Genomic DNA, 22,985 nt, shown 5'->3' on the forward strand with positions numbered 1-22,985 from the left:
TGTGTTTTTAGTATAGTGCTTAGTTGAGTTGTGTTTTTAGTATAGTGATTAGTTGAGTTGTGTTTTTAGTATAGTGCTTAGTTGAGTTGTGTTTTTAGTATAGTGCTTAGTTGAGTTGTGTTTTTAGTATAGTGCTTAGTTGAATTGTGTTTTTAGTATAGTGCTTAGTTGAGTTGTGTTTTTAGTATAGTGCTTAGTTGAGTTGTGTTTTTAGTATAGTGCGTAGTTATGTTTTTAGTATAGTGCTTAGTTGAGTTGTGTTTTTAGTATAGTGCTTAGTTGAGTTGTGTTTTTAGTATAGTGCTTAGTTGTGTTGTGTTTTTAGTATAGTGCTTAGTTGTGTTGTGTTTTTAGTATAGTGCTTAGTTGTGTTGTGTTTTTAGTATAGTGCTTAGTTGTGTTGTGTTTTTAGTATAGGTCTTAGTTGAGTTGTGTTTTTAGTATAGTGCTTAGTTGAGTTGTGTTTTTAGTATAGGTCTTAGTTGAGTTGTGTTTTTAGTATAGTGCTTAGTTGAGTTGTGTTTTTAGTATAGAGGTTAGTTGAGTTGTGTTTTTAGTATAGGTCTTAGTTGAGTTGTGTTTTTAGTATAGTGCTTAGTTGAGTTGTGTTTTTAGTATAGAGGTTAGTTGAGTTGTGTTTTTAGTATAGGTCTTAGTTAAATTGTGTTTTTAGTATAGTGCTTAGTTGAGTTGTGTTTTTAGTATAGTGCTTAGTTGAGTTGTGTTTTTAGTATAGAGCAGCCATGTTCTTCTGAACTCATACTGTCCCATAGAATAGAATCCGGTTGGATTTAAGATGATTTATTTCTTATTTTTTTAAATTTTTTATTTAGGGGTCAATGCAGCAAGTCAGTCCCCACTTTTTGGAGCAGACCCTGGATAAGAAACTTATGTCGGATCTTAGGGTAAGTGTATGGTGAATATATTTAGCAAAACTTTGTTTGGTTTAAAAAAATATATATATGTATACAGTGATCCCTCAACATACCATGGTAATTTGTTCCAAATTAATCATCGTTACTTGTATCCATCGTATGTTGAGGGATCCGTGAAATAGTAATATAGAAAGTTATACTCGCGTGTCCCCGGCCCTCCAGACCGTCACCGCTATACAGGATCGTCGCTCTCCAAACCCATCATCACTTCGCTGCACGCGCCGCTCCTATTGGATGACGGGACAGCGTGCGCGGCGACGTGATGACGACTGAGAGCGATAACCATGCAGCGGAGCATGAAGAGGACGGCCCGAAACGTCGGGGACCGGTTAGGCTGGGTTCACACCACGTTTTGTAACTACGGTTCCTGTAGTTCCTGGGAGGAGGGGGGCGGAGCTTAATCGCGGCGCCCGCACTCAGCCGTATTCGGGAACCGTATTTAATGCAGGTCTATGAGCCGACCGGAGTGAACCGCAGCCTCCGGTCGGCTTCGTTTTCGTCCGTATGCGGTTTCCCGACCGTAGGCAAAAACGCCGTCGACCACATTTTTGTCTGCGGTCGGGAAACCGCATACGGCCAAAAACGAAGCCGACCGGAGGCTGCGGTTCACTCCGGTCGGCTCATAGACCTGCATTAAATGCGGTTCCCGAATACGGCTGAGTGCGTACGGGTAAGATCTTTCTCAATATTGTGGTTCTCGGTCAAAGCTTCACGTGAACCTCATGTTTGTTTTTTCTTGTCACACAGAGGAAGAGAACAGCTCATGAACGTGCAAAAGAGTTGTACAGCTCTGGGGAGTTCTCCAGCGGCAGAAAGTGGGGGGATGATGCCCCCCGGGAGGAGCTGGATACTGAGGCTGTGAACCTGATAGAGTCCGGGGCCTGCGGAGCTTTCGTCCATGGCCTGGAGGATGAGATGTATGGTAGGAGGACTCATGTTTCTTAGTGTGCGTTCTTAAATGAGCATTGTTATGAAAAGAAAAAGAAATAGGTCGGGGTCTAAGTGTGCAGACCCCGAGCGATTATGGGAATGAAATGGGAGAAGTAGAAGCTCTGCATGTTCTTTCCTGGGTCTGTGTCATGTGACCAGGACAGACTTCTATTGTAAGTCTTTGTAGCTGTCTTGTTCCCTTCATCAGTGAATTTATTTTAATTTTGTTTTTAAATTGACAGGTATGCTTTAAAGGGGTATTCCAGGATTTTTTATATATATATATATATATATATATATATATATATATATATGTGTGTATATATATATATGTGTATGTGTGTGTATATATATATATATATATATATATATATATATATATATATATAATCTATCTATCAACTGGCTCCAGATAAACAGATTTGTAAATAACTTCTATTAAAAAAATGTTAATCCTTCCAGTACTAATCAGCTGCTGAAGTTGAGTTGTTCTTTTCTTTCTGACCACAGTGCTCTCTGCTGACACCTCTGCTTGTCTCGGGAACTGTCTAGAGCAGGAGATGTTTGCTATGGGGATTTGCTCCTGCTCTGACCAGTTCCAGAGACAAGCAGAGATGTCAGCAGAGAGCACTGTTGTCAGAAAGAAAAGAACAACTCCACTTCAGAAGCTGATAAGTAATGGAAGGATTAACATTTTTTTTAATAGACCTAATTTACAAATTGGTTTAACTTTCTGGAGCCAGTTGATATAGATTAAAAAAAAAAAGTTTTTTTCCTGGATAACCCCTTTAATTCTGTCTGCTAGGAGCACTAGTTCACTTTTTTCCACTTATTAGAAAGGAGACTTTTTTTTTTTTTTCAGTTCATATCTGGTTACTGTCCGAGCATGCTGGGAGTTGTAGTTTTGCAACAGCAGCTGGAGGCAGTCTAGTTGGGAAACACGGATATTAAACTTCTGTATAATCACATAACTAAATGATTTACCACCCAGTGTTCTTAGAAAGTTAGGTGCTTATAACATTTTGTTCTCCTGGGTCAATATACATAACTACAAAACAACTGAAGTTTCTGACAACAATACTGAAGAGGATGAATTAGGACTGCAAGAGACTGAGAATGAATGGGGTCATGTGCAGCTGTTCTATGGCAGGGGTCTCAAACTCAAATTATCTGGGGGCCACTGGAGGTAGAGGCTGGGTGAGGCTGTGCCGCATGTGCCCCTCACATATAATGCCCCCATCATGTGCCCCTCACATATAATGCCCCCATCATGCGCCCTCTACCATATATTGCCCCCATCATGCGCCCTCTACCATATATTGCCCCCATCATGCGCCCTCTACCATATATTGCCCCCATCATGCGCCCCTCACATATAATGCCCCCATCATGAGCCCCTCACATATAATGCCCCCATCATGCGCCCCTCACATATAATGCCCCCATCATGTGCCCCTCACATATAATGCCCCCATCATGTGCCCCTCACATATAATGCCCCCATCATGTGCCCCTCACATATAATGCCCCCATCATGTGCCCCTCACATATAATGCCCCCATCATGTGCCCCTCACATATAATGCCCCCATCATGTGCCCCTCACATATAATGCCCCCATCATGTGCCCCTCACATATAATGCGCCCCTCACATATAATGCCCCCATCATGCGCCCCTCACATATAATGCCCCCATCATGTGCCCCTCACATATAATGCCCCATCATGCGCCCCTCACATATAATGCCCCCATCATGCGCCCCTCACATATAATGCCCCATCATGCGCCCCTCACATATAATGCCCCATCATGCGCCCCTCACATATAATGCCCCCATCATGCGCCCTTCACATATAATGCCCCCATCATGCACCCCTCACATATAATGTCCTCATCATGTGCCCCTCACATATAATGCCTCCATCATGCCCCCCCTCACATATAATGCCCCCATCATGTGCCCCTCATATATAATGCCCCCATCATGTGCCCCTCACATATAATGCCCCCATCATACACCCCTCACATATAATGCCCCCATCATGTGCCCCTCATATATAATGCCCCCATCATGTGCCCCTCACATATAATGCCCCCATCATGCTCCCCTCACATATAATGCCCCCATCATGTGCCCCTCACATATAATGTCCCCATCATGTGCCCCTCACATATAATGCCCCCATCATGTGCCCCTCATATATAATGTCCCCATCATGTGCCCCTCACATATAATGCCCCCATCATGTGCCCCTCACATATAATGCCCCCATCATGTGCCCCTCACATATAATGCCCCCCATCATGTGCCCCTCATATATAATGTCCCCATCATGTGCCCCTCACATATAATGCCCCCATCATGTGCCCCTCACATATAATGCCCCCATCATGTGCCCCTCACATATAATGCCCCCATCATGTGCCCCTCACATATATTGCCCCCATCATGCGCCCCTCACATATAATGCCCCCATCATGTGCCCCTCACATATAATGCCCCCATCATGCGCCCCTCACATATAATGCCCCCATCATGCTCCCCTCACATATAATGTCCCCATCATGCTCCCCTCACATATAATGTCCCCATCATGCTCCCCTCACATATAATGCCCCCATCATGTGCCCCTCACATATAATGCCCCCATCATGTGCCCCTCACATATAATGCGCCCCTCACATATAATGCCCCCATCATGCTCCCCTCACATATAATGCCCCCATCATGTGCCCCTCACATATAATGCGCCCCTCACATATAATGCCCCCATCATGCTCCCCTCACATATAATGCCCCCATCATGCTCCCCTCACATATAATGCCCCCATCATGCGCCCCTCACATATAATGCCCCCATCATGCTCCCCTCACATATAATGCCCCATCATGCGCCCCTCACATATAATGCCCCCATCATGCTCCCCTCACATATAATGCCCCCATCATGTGCCCCTCACATATAATGCCCCCATCATGCTCCCCTCACATATAATGTCCCCATCATGCTCCCCTCACATATAATGCCCCCATCATGCGCCCCTCACATATAATGCCCCCATCATGCGCCCCTCACATATAATGCCCCCATCATGCGCCCCTCACATATAATGCCCCCATCATGCGCCCCTCACATATAATGCCCCCATCATGTGCCCCTCACATATAATGCCCCCATCATGCTCCCCTCACATATAATGCCCCCATCATGCTCCCCTCACATATAATGCCCCCATCATGCGCCCCTCACATATAATGCCCCCATCATGCGCCCCTCACATATAATGCCCCCATCATGCGCCCCTCACATATAATGCCCCCATCATGCGCCCCTCACATATAATGCCCTCATCATGCGCCCCTCACATATAATGCCCCATCATGCGCCCCTCACATATAATGCCCCCATCATGCGCCCCTCACATATAATGCCCCCATCATGCGCCCCTCACATATAATGCCCCCATCATGCGCCCCTCACATATAATGCCCCCATCACGCGCCCTTCACATATAATGCCCCCATCATGCGCCCCTCACATATAATGCCCCCATCATGCGCCCCTCACATATAATGCCCCCATCATGCGCCCCTCACATATAATGCCCTCATCATGCGCCCCTCACATATAATGCCCCCATCATGCGCCCCTCACATATAATGCCCTCATCATGCGCCCCTCACATATAATGCCCTCATCATGCGCCCCTCACATATAATGCCCCCATCATGTGCCCCTCACATATATTGCCCCCATCATGTGCTCCTCACATATATTGCCCCATCATGTGCCACTCACATATAATGCCCTCATCATGCGCCCCTCACATATATTGCCCCATCATGTGCCACTCACATATAATGCCCTCATCATGCGCCCCTCACATATAATGCCCCCATCATGTGCCCCTCACATATAATGCCCCCATCATGTGCTCCTCACATATATTGCCCCATCATGTGCCACTCACATATAATGCCCCCATCATGTGCTCCTCACATATATTGCCCCATCATGCGCCCCTCACATATAATGCCCTCATCATGCGCCCCTCACATATAATGCCCCCATCATGTGCCCCTCACATATAATGCCCCCATCATGTGCTCCTCACATATATTGCCCCATCATGTGCCACTCACATATAATGCCCCCATCATGTGCCACTCACATATAATGCCCCCATCATGCGCCCCTCACATATAATGCCCCATCATGCGCCCCTCACATATAATGCCCCCATCATGCGCCCCTCACATATAATGCCCCCATCATGCGCCCCTCACATATAATGCCCCCATCATGCGCCCCTCACATATAATGCCCCCATCATGCGCCCCTCACATATAATGCCCCCATCATGCGCCCCTCACATATAATGCCCCCATCATGCGCCCCTCACATATAATGCCCCCATCATGCGCCCCTCACATATAATGCCCCCATCATGCGCCCCTCACATATAATGCCCCCATCATGCGCCCCTCACATATAATGCCCCCATCATGCGCCCCTCACATATAATGCCCCCATCATGCGCCCCTCACATATAATGCCCCCATCATGCGCCCCTCACATATAATGCCCCCATCATGCGCCCCTCACATGCGCCCCTCACGTATAATGCCCCCCATCATGCGCCCCTCACGTATAATGCCCCCCATCATGCGCCCCTCACGTATAATGCCCCCCATCATGCGCCCCTCACGTATAATGCCCCCCATCATGCGCCCCTCACGTATAATGCCCCCCATCATGCTCCCCAGTAGATATAGAGGCCCCAGATAGATATGATCCCCATCACTGATGGGGGTAATATCTATCTGGGGGCCTGTCAACCTACTGGGGAGCCCTACCTGATGATCAGGTAGGGGTTCCCAATTTGTGTACAGGCCCCCAGATAGATATTACCCCTGACAGGGGCCTGACGAAGCACCAAAGGGTGTGATACGGCTGTGGCCCTGACGTCTGATTCTCCCCCGTAACATCTCAGCCTCCCCGTCCTCCAACCGCCTGACTGCGATGTTACATGTCTGATCTCCTGGAACTGGTGAGCTGCTCCGTAATTCTTTTTCTTATGTGTTCCGTTATTCACTTGTCTTATCTCAGCGTGAAGCACCACCTACATTGATCTTTGGACTCAGCATTAAATCAGCAGCATATGCTTACACTTTAGGAAGGAATCACAACAGTGCCGGATATCTTTTTCTGTTACTCTATTGTGGAACTCTACAGCATTTATATCTCGCTCACTTGCTTTGTGTTCTTGCCTTGCAGAGGGGGCGTGTCCATCTCTTTACCTCACTGTGATGACTCATCTGCTCTGAGTCTGGGAGCAGCCTGGCAGTCTGCAAATCACTGCACAGTAGTTTTTATTCACACATTTTCTATCTGTTCCTAGTAAAGCTGGATGCTAATCATCATAGCTCTCACTATGTGTGTCATTCAGCTTTCACAGACTCCTGAATGTCTGATCAGCTTCTTTGTCATTCAGGAGCCAGAAAGCTTTGGCTGTTCAAGCATGCTAGGAGTTGTAGTTTTGTATTGCAACAGCTGGAGCTGCAGTGTTAATAAAGCACTGTGTTAGATCAGGGTTGCCTTCAGCTGTTACAAAACTACAACTCCCAGCATGCCCACACATCCTTTGTCTGTAGTTTTGCAAGAGCTGGAGGCACACAGCTGGAGAATACACAGCTCTAACACAGTTTTACAAAGATTGTATCTCCAGCTGTTACAAAACTACAACTCCCATCATGGAGTAGTTTAGGAACATCTGAAGGCTGTAGTGGTGCAATAGTGATCTCCTATACTGGAAACCAACTCACTTTACGGCCGGTATCCAGTATGCTGCAAAATACAGAGTAGTCTGTCTGCATAAATATAGATTACCCCTAGTGGCGGCTATTTTCGTTTTTTATTTTTTAAAGTAAAATTTTTACTTTTTTAAATGTATATTTAAAAAAGTCATCTTATCAGTAGTACGACAAATATAAAAAGTTTTTCATAATGACAGTGCCTCTTTAACCACTTAGGGGCCCAGGGCGTACAGGTACGCCCCGGCGCCCTGGTACTTAAGGACCCAGGGTGTACCTGTACGCCTGTGGGAATTCCGGTCCCCGCTGGGCGGGGACCAGACAGGGATGACTGCTAATGTCTATCAGCAGGCACCCCCTGCAAACCCCTGGGGGGTCCTGAGACCTCTATTCGGACCGGCGATTCCGAGTCAGTCGGGTCTCTGGTGACCCCGTAAAAAAGGGTGAATGGGGCTGTCAGAGACAGCCCCATTCAGCCTTACCCAGCAGGAGTGAGGTGGCATGGGAGGGGGAGGAGACCTGCACAGTGAGGCCACGCCCCCTTCCTTTGAGGGGAATTCAGACTAGTGAGCTAAATTAAATGTAATAAAAAAATAAAGGTTCTAGACACATAAAAATTAGATGTACAGTGACCCCTCGACTTATGATGGCCTCGACATATGATCATTTCAACATATGATGGCCTCTCAGAGCCCATCGTATGTTGAAGGCAGCATCGATATATGATGCTGCTGTGTGTCGGGGCCATCGTACAAACAGCGATCTGACAGCGCTGACAACTTCACCAACTGACAGATAGTTGTTTAATGTGCCCCGTGTGCCCCGTTCTGCCTCCTGTTACTCACATGCTGTCCTGCTAACTCATATAGGCTTCCACTGTGAGCTCCGTGTAAGCCCCGCCCCCCAGTGCAGCTATAGCCAATAGCCTGCAGCATCTTGCTGCAGGCATCCAATGAGCTGCTCCCCTTCCTTTCCTATAGAGCTGTAGTCGGCAGGATCGTAATGGAGGACATTCTGTTCCCCCCTGAAGGTATTTAAAGAACTGTACAGTACTGTATGCGATGTCACACATCACATACAATACATTTACACACTATACACCCCATATATCAATGTTTCCCTATCAGTGTGCCTCCAGCTGTTGCAAAACTATAACTCCCAGCATGCCCAGACAGTCAATGGCTGTACATGCATGCTGGGAGTTGTAGTTGTGCAACAGCTGGAGGCACCCTGGTTTGTTAAACACTCCCCATACACTCCACATACAATGGTCATCCCAGAACCAATTAGCAGTTTCCCATAGAGATATGTATTCAACATACAATGGTTCCGAGGCCCCAGAACCAATTACCATTTTTACATAGACATATGTACTCGACATATGATGGTTTCAACATATGATGGTTCTCCTGGAACCAATTAATATCATATGTTGAGGGACCACTGTACATGGTCAGGATTAGGTACCGAGTGATATATTAAAAATTATTATTTGTTGTTGTATCTGACGGGTACGGTTTAAAAAACGTATCCCCTATAAGTATCTGATCGCAGGGGGTAAAGCTGCAGAACATTCTAATGCATGTCTATGGTGCTGATAATAAAACTGAGGGGGTGAAGACTATACAGTATTAACCGGTTGTTGTCTCCGCTGATCACTTTTTGGTTTACTATAGAGGTGAGGATCGCGGCGGTGGAATCCCTGTGTCTCCTGGCTCGCTCCTCCCGCCCCTTCGCAGAGAAGTGCTTAGATTTCCTGGTGGACATGTTCAATGATGAGATAGAAGAAGTGCGGCTGCAATCCATACACACCATGCGCAAGATCTCAGACAACATAACCCTCCGGGAGGATCAGCTGGACACTGTGCTGGCTGTGCTAGAGGTGAACAATAGTGTTGCTCGCGAATATTCGCAATACGAATTTTATTCGCGAATATCGCATATTCGCGAATATAGCACTATATATTCGTAATTACGAATATTCGTTTTTTTTTATTTATTTATTTATTTATTTATTTTTTTTTTTTTCACAGTACACATCACAGTGATCATTCCTCTCTGCTTCCAGCTTGTGTGGTGTAAAGAAGGCTGTAATACTACTGTGTGAGACTGGCGTGCGAATTTTCGCATATGCGAAAATTTGCATATGTTAATTTTCGCATATGCGAATTTCTGCTTTTACAGGTTTTTGTATATGCAAATTTTCGCATATGTTAATTTTCGCAAACGCGAATATTTGCATATGCGAAAATAAAACGCGAATATATGACGAATATTCGTCCATATATTCGCGAATTCGAATATGGCCTATGCCGCTCAACACTAGTGAACAATACACACGGATTGTTATTTTAATATCTATTTTTTTTATTTTTTTTAATCTAAAATGTATTTATAAAAAAAATAATAATAATAATAAAAATATATATATATATATATATATATATATATATATATATATATATATATATATATATATATATATTCATAATCCCAAAATAAAGCAGCACTACTTATCCAGTCCAACCAAAAAATTGGTGCCAGCGTCCCAAAGGACTTGATCAGAGTCCATCCAAGATAAAAACCAGATACAGGCGCAGCACTCCAACAAAATAAGTGATTTAATATCTCATGTCAGCATTACAACGTTTCAGCTCCTCCTGGAGCCTTTTTCAAGCATGCTCTTTACCTGTATTACTGAAGTGTATGCACTGACTGGTGTATGGTAGCGCCCCCTACAGTACAGGGAGGTATTACATGTTCTGTACTCTTTACCTGTATTACTGAAGTGTATGCACTGACTGGTGTATGGTAGCGCCCCCTACAGTACAGGGAGGTATTACATGTTCTGTACTCTTTACCTGTATTACTGAAGTGTATGCACTGACTGGTGTATGGTAGCGCCCCCTACAGTACAGGGAGGTATTACATGTTCTGTACCACTCTTTACCTGTATTACTGAAGTGTATGCACTGACTGGTGTCTGGTAGCACCCCCTACAGTACAGGGAGGTATTACATGTTCTGTACTTCTCTTTACCTGTATTACTGAAGTGTATGCACTGACTGGTGTCTGGTAGCGCACCCTACAGTACAAGGAGGTATTACATGTTCTTTACCACTCTTTACCTGTATTACTGAAGTGTATGTACTGACTGGTGTCTGGTAGCGCCCCCTACAGTACAGGGAGGTATTACATGTTCTGTACTCTCTACCTGTATTACTGAAGTGTATGCACTGACTGGTGTCTGGTAGCGCCCCCTACAGTACAGGGAGGTATTACATGTTCAGTAATACAGGTAAAGAGTGGTACAGAAGTGTATGCACTTACTGGTGTCTGGTAGCGCCCCCTACAGTACAGGGAGGTACTACATGTTCTGTACTCTTTTCCTGTCCCAGGGTTACCTGCTCCTTTGGACACCAGGTGAGGTGGCTCCATGTTACTTTTTTAGGACACTGTGCTCTGTACAGGACCCTGAAGAAGCTTCTGTCCTCTACATAGACAGTGATTACAGCTCCCAGCAGATCTTTATTACTTTTATATGTAAGGATTTGCTTTATATGTATTATGGTAGTTATCTACTTATTTTTCTTTAATCCCCAAACTTTTTTATTTTATTTTTGGGGCTTCCGTAGCAATTACCAGGTTATGGTCTCAACATACAATAGTCGTCCTGAATCCAATTAATATTGTAACTAAAGGGGCCACTGTTAGTGTATTTTTTAAGGGGCTTTAACACATTGTATTTTGAAGTGACTGATGTTTACGTGTTTCCCTATGGCAGCAGAATGCCTCCTAGTCAAGAACAATGGAATTGAATGACACGATTGGTGTCCCCCCTCTTTGGGATCCTGTTCACCCACATTATAATCCAGTGTATTGGGTTTAGTGTTGATGACCGTTTTCCTTTAATGGAGATGCCTTAGTCTCAGGTTGGGGAATGGGCAGCTCCTTCCCCCTACGTTAGACTCTCAGCAGGACAAAGGAGATTTCTATTTCATCCTTCCAACCAGGGTGCCTCCAGCTGTTGCAAAACTACAACTCCCAGCATGCCCGGACAGCCAACGGCTGTCCGGGCATGCTGGGAGTTGTAGTTTTGCAACAACTGGAGGCACCCTGGTTGGGAAACACTGCTCTTAAAAGGGGCACTCCACTGGAAAACATTATTTATTTTTTAAATCAACTGGTCCCAGAAAGTTAAACAGATTTGTAAATGACTTCTACTTAAAAAAAAAAAAAAAAATCTTAATCCTTCCAGTACTTATCAGCTGCTGTATGCTCCAGAGGAAATTCTTTTCATTTCGGATTTCCTTTCCAGTCTCACCACAGTGCTCTCTGCTGACACCTCTGGCCATGTCAGGAACTGTCCAGAGCAGGAGAAGTTTGCTATGGGGATTTTGCTCCTACTCAAGACAGTTCCTAAAATGTCAGCAGAGAGCACTGTGGTCAGACAGAAAATAAATTCCAAAAGAAAAGAACCTCCTCTGTAGCATACAGCAGCTGATGAGTACTGGAAGGATTAAGATTTTTTTTTAAATAGAAGTAATTTACAAATCTGTTTAACTTTCTGGCACCAGTTTAAAAAAAATAAAAAATATGTTTTCCAGTGGAGTACCCCTTTAATCCTGGCCATACCTATAATGACTAGTGTTAGCAATGCAAACTGTGGATCAAGTTGTCCCATCTACGGCCGTCTGTGAAATGCCATGTTCCTTACGTGTCTTCTCTAGGACTCTTCCAGGGACATCCGCGAGGCTTTACATGAGCTGCTGTGTTGTACAAACGTCTCCACAAAGGAATGTATTCACCTCGCCCTGGTGGAACTTCTGAAGAACCTCTCCAAGTACCCCACAGACCGGGAGTCCATCTGGAAGTAACTATCACACATGTATTATCAGTGTTTAAAGGGGTTCTCCACCATAAGGTGATTTTAGTCTGTACCTGGCAGGCAGTAATGGACATGCTCAGGAAGGATCTGCGCTTGTCTTGGGGCTAAATCGCTATGTTGTGAGATTACCATAATACTGTGGTTAGCTTTTTGTGAACTGGTATTTCCTGTTTGAGTTTTCTTCTTTTTGCCTACAAATCCCATAATTCCATTTTCCTCCCTCCCACACATTAAAACATAAATGAGCTGCATCCATTCAAAAGACCTGTGCATTAGATGCGGATTGATCTCTCTCCCCCCCCACCAAGCGATCCCTCCACCCATTGAAGCAGACAGGCTCTCTGTCATCAGCTGACTAGTGATGTCAGTTCTTGGCCGCATTGCAACCTGGGAAAAATCTGAGACAACAGTCATTTTGTATGCTGGTATAAATAAATATTGTGGTGAAAATCACAGAAGAATTGTTAGAAAATCATCACACACAGGTACTGACACTAGGGATCGACCGATATCGATTTTTTTTTTTTTAGGGCCGATACCGATAATCTGTTATCGGCTATTTCACCACCGAGCCCTTTAAATCAATCAGGTGGCGGGCGCTTTAAATCAATGAACTGCAGCGGCTTTTACTGGGCCAGAGACCGCCGCCACCTGCTTCTCTCCCCCTGCCTGTCCGGGGGTCCTCCCAACCACAGCCGCTAACCCCCATCACCACCCCCCACCGCCGCTGCCCCATTGCCTCCCCCATCTCCAGTTTTATAATTACCTGTTCCCGGGGTCCGGGGCCCGCGCTACTTCTGGCTCCCGTCCTGTGCTGTCATTGTGCTGTCACTGACGTCACTCGTCATTGCGCAGCGCACAACGTAACGCAGGACGCCGCAGGAGCCAGAAGTATCGCGGACCCCGCGAACAGGTAATTAGAAAACCGGGGATGGGGGAGGCAATGGGGTGGCGTGCGGTGCGAGACATTATCGGATTATCGGCAAGCTAATTGCCAATAACGTCCAAAATCGTGAATATCGGCCGATAATATCGGCCAAACCGATAATCGGTCGATCTCTAACAGACACTATATTATGGACTACACTAACTTTACAGCCGCTGTAGCATAGTCACATAAAAAAATTAATTCCAGGAATTCCCCTTTAAAGGATTTGTTCAATTGTTTTATCAGACGGCTAACTTCGCCAATACAGGGAAATTCCTGCAGTACAGCATCCCAGAATACAAATAATTTGATAAACCGGCATTTATCAGGTGTCGCTGTTGACAGATTGAAAGTGTCACTTAGAAAAACTTTTGACATGTCACAGGAAATGCAGTCTGGAGTGCTGAGGGGGGGAGGGTGCTGCCTTAGCCAATCATAGCACATCTCACACTGAACTGCTCTGGGCTGTGTGTAGCAGAGTGAGGGAGGAAGTTCTCCCCTGTACGGCTTCAGATGATGTCACGCCTGCTGGGGAACGCCCCTTCCCAGTCTGTGACTCTGACTGAGACTGAGCAGAAAATACAGAGCGATATCAAGGTAGAAAACTAAAAAATAAAGGCAGGGGATGGTTTATCATGATGGGAGGAACTGAGAGGATTAGAACATTTAACAAGATCATTACGGGCACTCTTTAATCCTTTTATATTGTTCTCATTCTGCAGATGTCTGAAGTTCCTGGGCAGCAGACACCCCACCCTGGTCCTGTCCCTGGTACCCGATCTCCTGAGCACACACCCCTTCTTCGATACTCCAGAACCTGATATGGATGATCCAGCGTGTATCCATTATACGCACCTATAAATTATGATGTGTGTGATACAGGGTGTTTGTCCTTTAGGAGATATTTGGGGCACATAAAAACCTATCCCCAAGATAGGGCATAAATGGCTGTTTATGGACGGTCTAAACTCTGGGGCTCCCCCACAATCTTCCGAATGGGCCCTGACTCTCCCCACTGCATGTATTGTCTATTGGAGCGCTGGAGCTACCCTAATACAATGCTTGGGTATCTCTGGGACCCTGTTTTAAAGATCCAGGGAAGTTCTAGATAGGGATCGACATATATTGATTTTTTTTTTTTAGGGCCGATACCGATAATCTGTGGAGGTTAGGGCCGATAGCCGATAACTTATACCGATATTCCGGTATAAGTTATCGGCTATTTATCCCCCTGGCGACACCGCTGCAGATCATTGATTTAAAGCGGGCGCTTTAAATCAATGAACTGCAGCGGCTTTTGCGGTGCCATAGACCGCCGCCTCCACACGCTTCTCTCCCCCTGCCTGTCCGGGGGTCCTCCTGAGTCCTATCACCGCCACCGCGACTGACCCCCCCCCTTCCCCCCCCCCCCCACCACCACCGCCCCGGCCACTGCCCCATTGCCTCCCCCATCCCCGGTTTTATAATTACCTGTTCCCGGCGGCGCATTATCGGATTACCGGCAAGGTAGTTGCCGATACCGATAACGCCCAAAATGGTGAATATCGGCCGATAATATCGGCCAAACTGATAATTGGTCGATCCCTAGTTCTAGAGGTCAGACACTTATCCCTCAACATGTGGATAAGAGGGAAGTTTTTAGGGTCCAGAATATGTTCACACGTATTGGATTTTTTTTCTGCTGCTTATTCAAAATAGGCAGCAGAAAATATGCAGCAGATCCTGTGCTTGTGAACATACTCTTTCAGGGGTTTTATTATCTAATGGAGTCCCCCCCCCCCCCCGATACCTGGTTCCCCCCCTGTATGGCTTCAGATGATGTCACGCCTGCTGGGGAACGCCCCTTCTCAGTCAGAGACTGAGCCAAAAATACAGAGCGATACAATGTAGAAAACGAACAAATAATACAAATAAAGGCCGGGGGTGGTTTATCATGATGGGGGCAGTGACCTGGGAGGATTATAACATTTAACAAGATCATGACAGGTATTCTTTAAAGTCCTTGCTTTATCTGGGTTGCTGGGATCTGCTACACAGGGAAAAACCAGTGCAGCAGCCCCTTCATTCTTATCAGTCGGGGGGTCCCAGAGTTGGGACCTGCATTGTTCTTAAAGTGATGTCATCTCATGGCAATACCACCACTCTATATATCTGTAATATACTGTATGTACCATATGAATTTTTTTGCTTGTAAGACTTCTGCTTGCTGTCACTGAATGGAAATTTAGTCATCAGACCTTAGCGGATGTGTATCAGATATAGCGGTTTTGGTTTTGATATTCAACGCGGCGAAGACTTGCCCCACCATGCCGGCTCTGTTCTCCGACCACACGTTCCGCCACTATTCCTACCTGCGGGACAGTCTCTGCCATCTGGTTCCTGCTCTGACTGTGAGTAACCTCTGGAAATGGGGGGTCCAGCGGGGCATTTAATATGGCGAAACAATAGTTGGAACAATAGTTGTTAAAGGGGTACTCCGGCGCTAAGACATCTTATCCCCTATCCAAAGGATAGGGGATAAGATGCCTGATCGCGGGAGTCCCGCCACTGGGGACCCCCATGATCTTCCACACCGCACCCCGCTAGAATCAGCCCCCGGAGCATAGTGACATCACGGCCCCGCCCCCGTGTGACGTCACGCTCCGCCCCCCTCAATGCAAGCCATAGGCTTGCATTGAGGGGGCGAAGCGTGACGTCACACGGGGGCGGAGCTGTGACGTCACTATGTTCCGTCCCCGTGATCGCCAGTAATCAGAACCGGAGCGATGCTGCAATCAGGCATCTTATCCCCTATTCTTTGGATAGGGGATAAGATGTCTCAGGGCCGGAGTACCCCTTTAAGAGGGGGTGGGGTTGCATTTTGGATGCCAAGATATACAGTCTATCCCAACCATTTTTGCTCCTGCTGTTGCAAAACTACAACTCCCAGCATGCCCAGACAGCTGTTGGCTGTCCGCACATGCTGGGAGTTGTAGTTTTGCAACAGCAGGAGGCACACTGGTTGGAAAACACTGATATAATGGATGCATAGGGTTAGCACAAAGATCAGGACAAGGCAGGTGCACCATGTCATGCTGCAGCCATTGCAAGGCATTCTGGGAACCTTGGCTCTGCAGACTTGTGCTGTGGCTCACTTAAAGGGGTACTCCGGTGAAAAATAATTTTATTTTAAATCAACTGGTGCCAGAAAGTTAAACAGATTTGTAAATGACTTCTATTAAAAATCTTAATCCTTCCAGTACTTATCAGCTGCTGTATGCTCCACAGGAAGTTGTGTAGTTCTTTCCAGTCTGGCCACAGTGCTCTCTACTGACACCTCTGTCCATGTCAGGAACTGTCCAGAGCAGGACCAAATCTCCATAGCAAACCTATCCAGCTTTGGACAGTTCCTGACACGGACAGAGGTGGCAGCAGAGAGCACTGTGGTCAGACTGGAAAGGACTACACAACTTCCTCTGTAGTGTACAGCAGCTGATAAGTACTGGAAGGATTAAGATTTTTTAATAGAAGTAATTTACAAATCTGTTTAACTTTCTGGCACAAGTTGATTTAAAAAAAAATAGTTTTTCACTGGAGTACCCCTTTAAATCCATCTTTACATCTCCTCCTTCTCTATCCCTTAGCTGCCCGGAGTAAAATGGTCCTGGATCCCAAATCTGGAGCACCAGTCTTCTCCTGAGGACCCTTCCCAGCAGTTTCTGCAGAACAGCCTGGAGAGAGTCCACAACCTGCAAAATCTGGATATCCAGGGGACGCAGCAGCTTCTCGAGTTCACTATCCGGTAAATGGCTCCTACATCTTAATCCTATAGATGGGGTGTAAGAGGGGAAAAGTGTCGTCTTGTAGGATTCACATAGAATTTCTCCTCCTCCAGGGACCTGCAGAGAATAGGGGAGCTCCAGTCGGAGCTGGCCGGCATGGCGGACTTCTCGGCAACCTACCTGCGCTGTCACCTGCTGCTTATCAAGGTTGGTCCTGATCCTCTGAGGTGCCTGTATTTCAGCTTTCTCTGACCCCACTGCGTATAACAGGAGACATTACATGGACCAGCACTTCCTCCAAAGCACCACAGGACCCCCCCCCCGTGACGAGTTACTATGATCCCAGCAATAGAAAAATATATATATGTATAGTGCAGGATGATGAGAAATCGTGGGCAGCATGAAACAGGTGTAGGGATCGCGACACACTAGGATCTATTTTGAACATAAATAAATAAATAAAAAAATATAAATAAATGTATTGTATTTTTTTCAATATACATATATATATAATTTTTACAATCTAACATATATATATATATATATATATATATATATATATATATATAAAATTTAGTTTTAGATATAAATATGTATACAAAAAATTTATAAAATATATTTTTAATTTTTTTTGTGTGTGTGTGTATATATATATATATATATATATATATATATACACTATATATGATTAAAGAAAATAAATATTATTACATATACTTATATACTTTTTTACTAAAATATATATATATATATATATATATATATATATATATATATATATAATACATATAGAATACATACACATTTATTATTTTCAGAGTAGATCATAGTTTTGTTATTATTTATTTCTTTCTTTGTTTGAGTAGACTATACTGTGTTGTGAGTGCTCCCTGTTTCATGCTGCCCGCAGTTTCTCATCATCCTGCACTTGTTGTCAGCAGCAGATTTTGTATCCCCGTTCTGTTTCGCCTCACGTCTCCACCTATGATTATCCAATACCCCTTTAACTGTTTTTATTTTTCCTCGTACGGAGCGGTATGTAGGTAAATTTTTTTGCGCCGCGATCTGAAGTTTTTATCGGTATCATTTTAGTTTTGATCTAACTTTATGATTGCTTTTTATTTTATGGGAAAAGGGGGGTGATTCAGACTTTTATTAGGGAAGGGGTTAAATCATCTTTATTACATTTTTTATTTATTTATTTATTAATTAATTTTTTTGCAATGTTATAGCTCCCATAGGGGACTATAAGATGCAGTACATTGATTCAATACACTGATCACTGCCATTGTATTGCATTGCATTGATCAGTGTTATCGGCAGTTGATTGCTCAAGCCTGGATTTCAGGCTTGGAGCAATCTATTGCCGATCGGACCCGCAGGAGGCAGGTAAGGCGCCCTCCTGATGCGTCCTAGCTGATCGGGACATCGCGTTTTCACCGCGATGGTCCCTATCAGCCTGACTGAGCTCTCGGGAAGCTTTCACTTTCACTTTAGACGCGGCGACCAACGTTGATCGCCTCGTCTAAAGTGTTAATGCCGGACATCTGCCTGAATGGCGATGTCCGGCATTAGCCACTGGTCCTGGTTGCTGATAGCAGTCGGGACCGTGCGGGTATGATGTGAGCTCAGCTCCTGAGCTCGCTTCATAATCATGCCGTGCCGCAGCACCTTTTATAAGCGGCGTTTTGCGGCAAGGGGTTAAAAAAAATTATAACTACATGCACCAAAATTATGAACACCAAAGTCCTAGAAAAAAATACAACACAAACTCCCATGTGCCCCAATGACACCCATATATAAATGCAAAAAATGAAGTAATGCAATGGAAATCCAACACAAAAAAGACTAGGCTTTTTTGTGTTGGATTTCCATTGCATTACTTCATTTTTTGCATTTATATATGGGTGTCATTGGGGCACATGGGAGTTTGTGTTGTATTTTTTTCTAGGACTTTGGTGTTTTTTTCTAGGACTTTGGTGTTCATAATTTTTGTGTTGGATTTCCATTGCATTACTTCATTTTTTGCATTTATATGTTTTTTATGTAAAACATCTCAATAAAGATTTATATGTTTATACTTAAGGTGGTGTTATAACTCCAATTTCTCTGTGTACATGCACCAAAATTAGTATGTTTAAAATTGTCATCTTCTGACCCCTATAACTTCTTTTATTTCTATGCATATGGGGCAGTATGAGGGCTCATTTTTGCACCGTGGTCTGTAATTTTTATCGGTACCATTTTTGTATTGATGGGACTTTTTGATTGCTTTTTATTATTTTTTATGGTATATGATGTGACCAAAAATTCACAATTTTTTTTTTATGTGTACTCCATCGAGCGGTTTAGGTAACCTTATAGTTTAATAGTTTGGACATTTATGCACGTGGCGGTACCACATTTTTTTTTCTATTACATTATCTTATTTAAAATATAGAAAAAAGGGGGCGGGGGTGATTCAAGCTTTCATTAGGGATGGGGGGGGGGGGGGCTTATTCACATGTATTCTCTTTTCTTGGTCGCCTACATTGGGGAACACAGGTACCGTGGTATAGGCTGCATTCCACTAGGAGGCTGACACTAGGCAAACAAAGAAGTCGGCTCCTCCCAGCAGGATATACCCGCCCACTGACTCTGATCTAATCAGTTTTTAGCTTAGTGTCAGTAGTTTTTCTCCTTTTTTTATTTTTACAGGTTGGAATGACGGGAGTATGGCGCTGCCTGGACTCCCACTTGCGAGGTAGGGGCACGGCACATGAGGTATGTCCCGTCAACCCCCCCTCGCCAACGGTCAGTTTCAGGTGGTCGACTCTGGGTCCGGGTCCCCCTTATGCTCCTGCCTCTTGCGGCCTGGCATGATGCAGCGTGTCATCAATCATTGGCAGCGCACGCTTAGGGAAGCATCCTATCCCATAGCAGCGTGGGTCTCTGCGGTCACATGATTCTCTCCTTGCCGTATCCCTGTCCAGCAGTTGCTCTGGGGGTCACAGCTGACTCCTCCCTGCGCTCCTGCATCCTTCTCCTCAGAACGCGGCATGGAACACGGACGCCGCTTCCAAGCGCTCTCTCACGAAACTTCCTTTCTCAGGAGTGCCTTCCTTCAAAACTAGGGCTCCTTGGAAGTCTGGTGCCCGGTCAGGCTGTTTTTCCTCGAAGCCCGGTACCGCCAAGCCTTCCTCTGCCTAAAGGGGCACCCCCATTTGGTGCTCCCCCTCGGGTGGGTGGTCGTCTGGGGCTTTTCCGGGACGTATGCGCTGCATACGTGTCAGATGCCTGGGTCAGGGACGTTGTCACCAACGATTACCGGATAGAGTTTTTTGTTCTTTTACCCGGGATCGTTTTTCCAGTCCCGCCCTCCAAGGTCCCCTGCCCTGGCTGTGGCGTTTCAGTCTGCCCTACAAAACCTGCTGTCCCAAGGCGTGATTGTGCCAACAAGTCTCCCCTATCTCTTCATCCCCAACCCCCCCCCCAATCCGGTCGTCCCTTCGGGTTCGCTACTCCCTGCTTTGGTGACTTGAGTCCCCTCTTCTCCGGGAGGGTCGTTCCTTTCTCCCCCTCCAGTCTTGACGACCGATGCCAGTCTCCTGGGCTGGGGAGTAGTGTACCAGGACAGAACGGTCTAGGGCCTTTGGTCGACCTGGGAGTCCCGTCTCCCCATCAACATTCTGAAACTGAGGGCAATTTTCCTATGCCCATCACTAGGGGGGCACTGGTGGAAGCAGCCAGGATTCTTGCATGGGCAGAGTGTTACGTTCCCTCTATTTCGGCAGTACTCATTTTGGGAGTGGACAATTAGGAGACGGACTACGGGGAGTGATCTCTTTATCCGGAGGTGTTTGCAGCAACATGCTCCCGCTGGAGGACTCCGGACGTGGACCTGTTTGCTTCCCGCCGGAACCCTCAGGTTCCTCTTTGTGGCCAGAGCCCGGGACCCTCTGGCACTTGCCATAGACGCGCTCGTGATCCATTGGACCGACTCCTCCCTTCCGTCCCAATCCTTTGCCATCCTCGGGAACGCTCCCTCCATAAGTTGGACCTAGTTTGAGTCCTCAAGGCCTATCTGTCGGTCACTTCTTCTTTTTGGCGCTGTGACTCGCTGTTTGTGATTCCCGATGGATAGCGTAAGGGTCTTCCTGCTTCTAAGGCGACCATCTCCAGGTGGATCTGGTTGGCCATTTTGGAGGCGTACCGCTGTAAAGGGAAGGTTTTACCCTTTCGAGTTACTGTTAACTCTACCTGCTCCATGGGGGCCTCTTGGGCTGTCCGGAACAGGGCTTCTGCTGTGCAGGTGTTCAAAGCGGCCACTTGGTCGTCCGTGCACACTTTTGCTAAGTTCTATCAGGTGACCACTTTTGCATCGGCCGTTGCGGGACTTGGTCGCAAGGTTTTGCAGGCGATGGTGGTTCAGTCCTCCGCCTGACTTCCTCTTGCTCAGATTTTGTTATTCCCACCCCAGGGACTGCTTTAGGATGTCCCACGGTTTCTGTGTCCCCCAATGTAGATTTTTATACTTACTGTAAAATCTATTTCTTGGTGCTTCATTGGGGGACATGGCACCCACCCATCAGCTGTTGTTGGTTTCCAGGTTTTGGTTGGTTGTCTCTTGGTGAGGGTCTTTGTTGTATTTTTTTTGTCTGGGTTGTTCCTCAGACAATGTTGTTTCTCTCTTTTTGGCTCTCTCCTACTGCTTTGTAACTAAACTGATTAGCTCAGAGTCAGTCGGCGGGTATATCCTGCCAGGAGGGGCAGACTTCTTTTTTTGCCTAGTGTCAACCTCCTAGTGGCAAGCAGCATACACCACGGTTCCTGTGTCCCTCCATGAGTCTCCGAGAAATAGATTTTACAGTAAGTATAAAAATCTACTTTTATTTATTTTTTTAGCCCCCCCCCCCTCCAGGGGGCTATACCATGCAGTCTTCTGATTGCATACACTGATCAATGCTATGCCTTAGCATATCATAGCATTGATTAGTGTTATTGGCACTCTGCTGCTCCAGGAGCAGGCTTGGAGCAGTAGATCGCCAATCGGACGAGGAGGAGGCAGGTGATGACCCTCCGTCGTCCAGTAAGCTGATCGGGACATCGCGATTCTGTCGCGATAGTCCTAATCAGCTCCGCTGACCCGCCGGGATAGTTTTACTTTCACTTTTAGACGCCACAATAAATGATTGTGGCGTCTAAAGAGTTAATGCCGTGCATTGACCCGATTGGCGGTGCCCGGTATTAGCCGTGGGTCCTGGCTGCCCGTAAGGTTTAACCCGTTCTCTGCTCGTGAAAATGGTTTAAACCCCGTAAATGGGACTCAGGACATACAGGTACGCCCTGCGTCCATAAGGGGTTAAGAGAATAATGTAATGTGACTGCTTATTTTATTTTTTTCTCTCCCCCCTCTGGTTTCCAGGCTTTGAATGAGAAGTTGTGGAGCCTTGCGGCGCCCTTGTATGTGAAGCAGAACTCTCTGGCTGCTACGGCCGTCAAACAGGTAAAAAAGTCCGGATTCGTGATGACTGCAGGAGAAGAAGACAAAGCTATATTATGAGTGTAGACAAGTGTCTCCCAACAAGGGTGCCTGCAGCTTTTGCAAAACTACAACTCCCAGCATGCCCGGACACCTGTTGGCTGTCCGGGCATGCTGGGAGTTGTAGTTTTGCAACAGCTGGAGGCACCCTGGTTGGAAAACACTGGTGTATGGTATCGACTTCAGATGTTTAAGGGGGCGGCACC

At 45.9% G+C, this 22,985-nt stretch overlaps 1 protein-coding gene across 2 annotated transcripts in view; it reads left to right on the forward strand.

Moving 5' to 3' along the window:
* The window catches only part of INTS4 (integrator complex subunit 4), a 42,923-nt gene that overhangs the window by 11,904 nt on the left and 8,034 nt on the right, over positions 1-22,985 (forward strand). For both annotated transcript variants that reach the window (XM_056561249.1, XM_056561250.1), the window contains exons 9-17: positions 834-905; positions 1,683-1,857; positions 9,358-9,563; positions 12,412-12,554; positions 14,220-14,335; positions 15,754-15,887; positions 17,121-17,278; positions 17,372-17,465; positions 22,663-22,743. In XM_056561249.1, coding sequence (XP_056417224.1) covers positions 834-905; positions 1,683-1,857; positions 9,358-9,563; positions 12,412-12,554; positions 14,220-14,335; positions 15,754-15,887; positions 17,121-17,278; positions 17,372-17,465; positions 22,663-22,743 — 1,179 coding nt within the window. The remainder of the gene's footprint in view (positions 1-833; positions 906-1,682; positions 1,858-9,357; positions 9,564-12,411; positions 12,555-14,219; positions 14,336-15,753; positions 15,888-17,120; positions 17,279-17,371; positions 17,466-22,662; positions 22,744-22,985) is intronic.

Source organism: Hyla sarda, chromosome 2 (assembly GCF_029499605.1).
Source record: "Hyla sarda isolate aHylSar1 chromosome 2, aHylSar1.hap1, whole genome shotgun sequence".
Taxonomy (NCBI): domain Eukaryota; kingdom Metazoa; phylum Chordata; class Amphibia; order Anura; family Hylidae; genus Hyla; species Hyla sarda.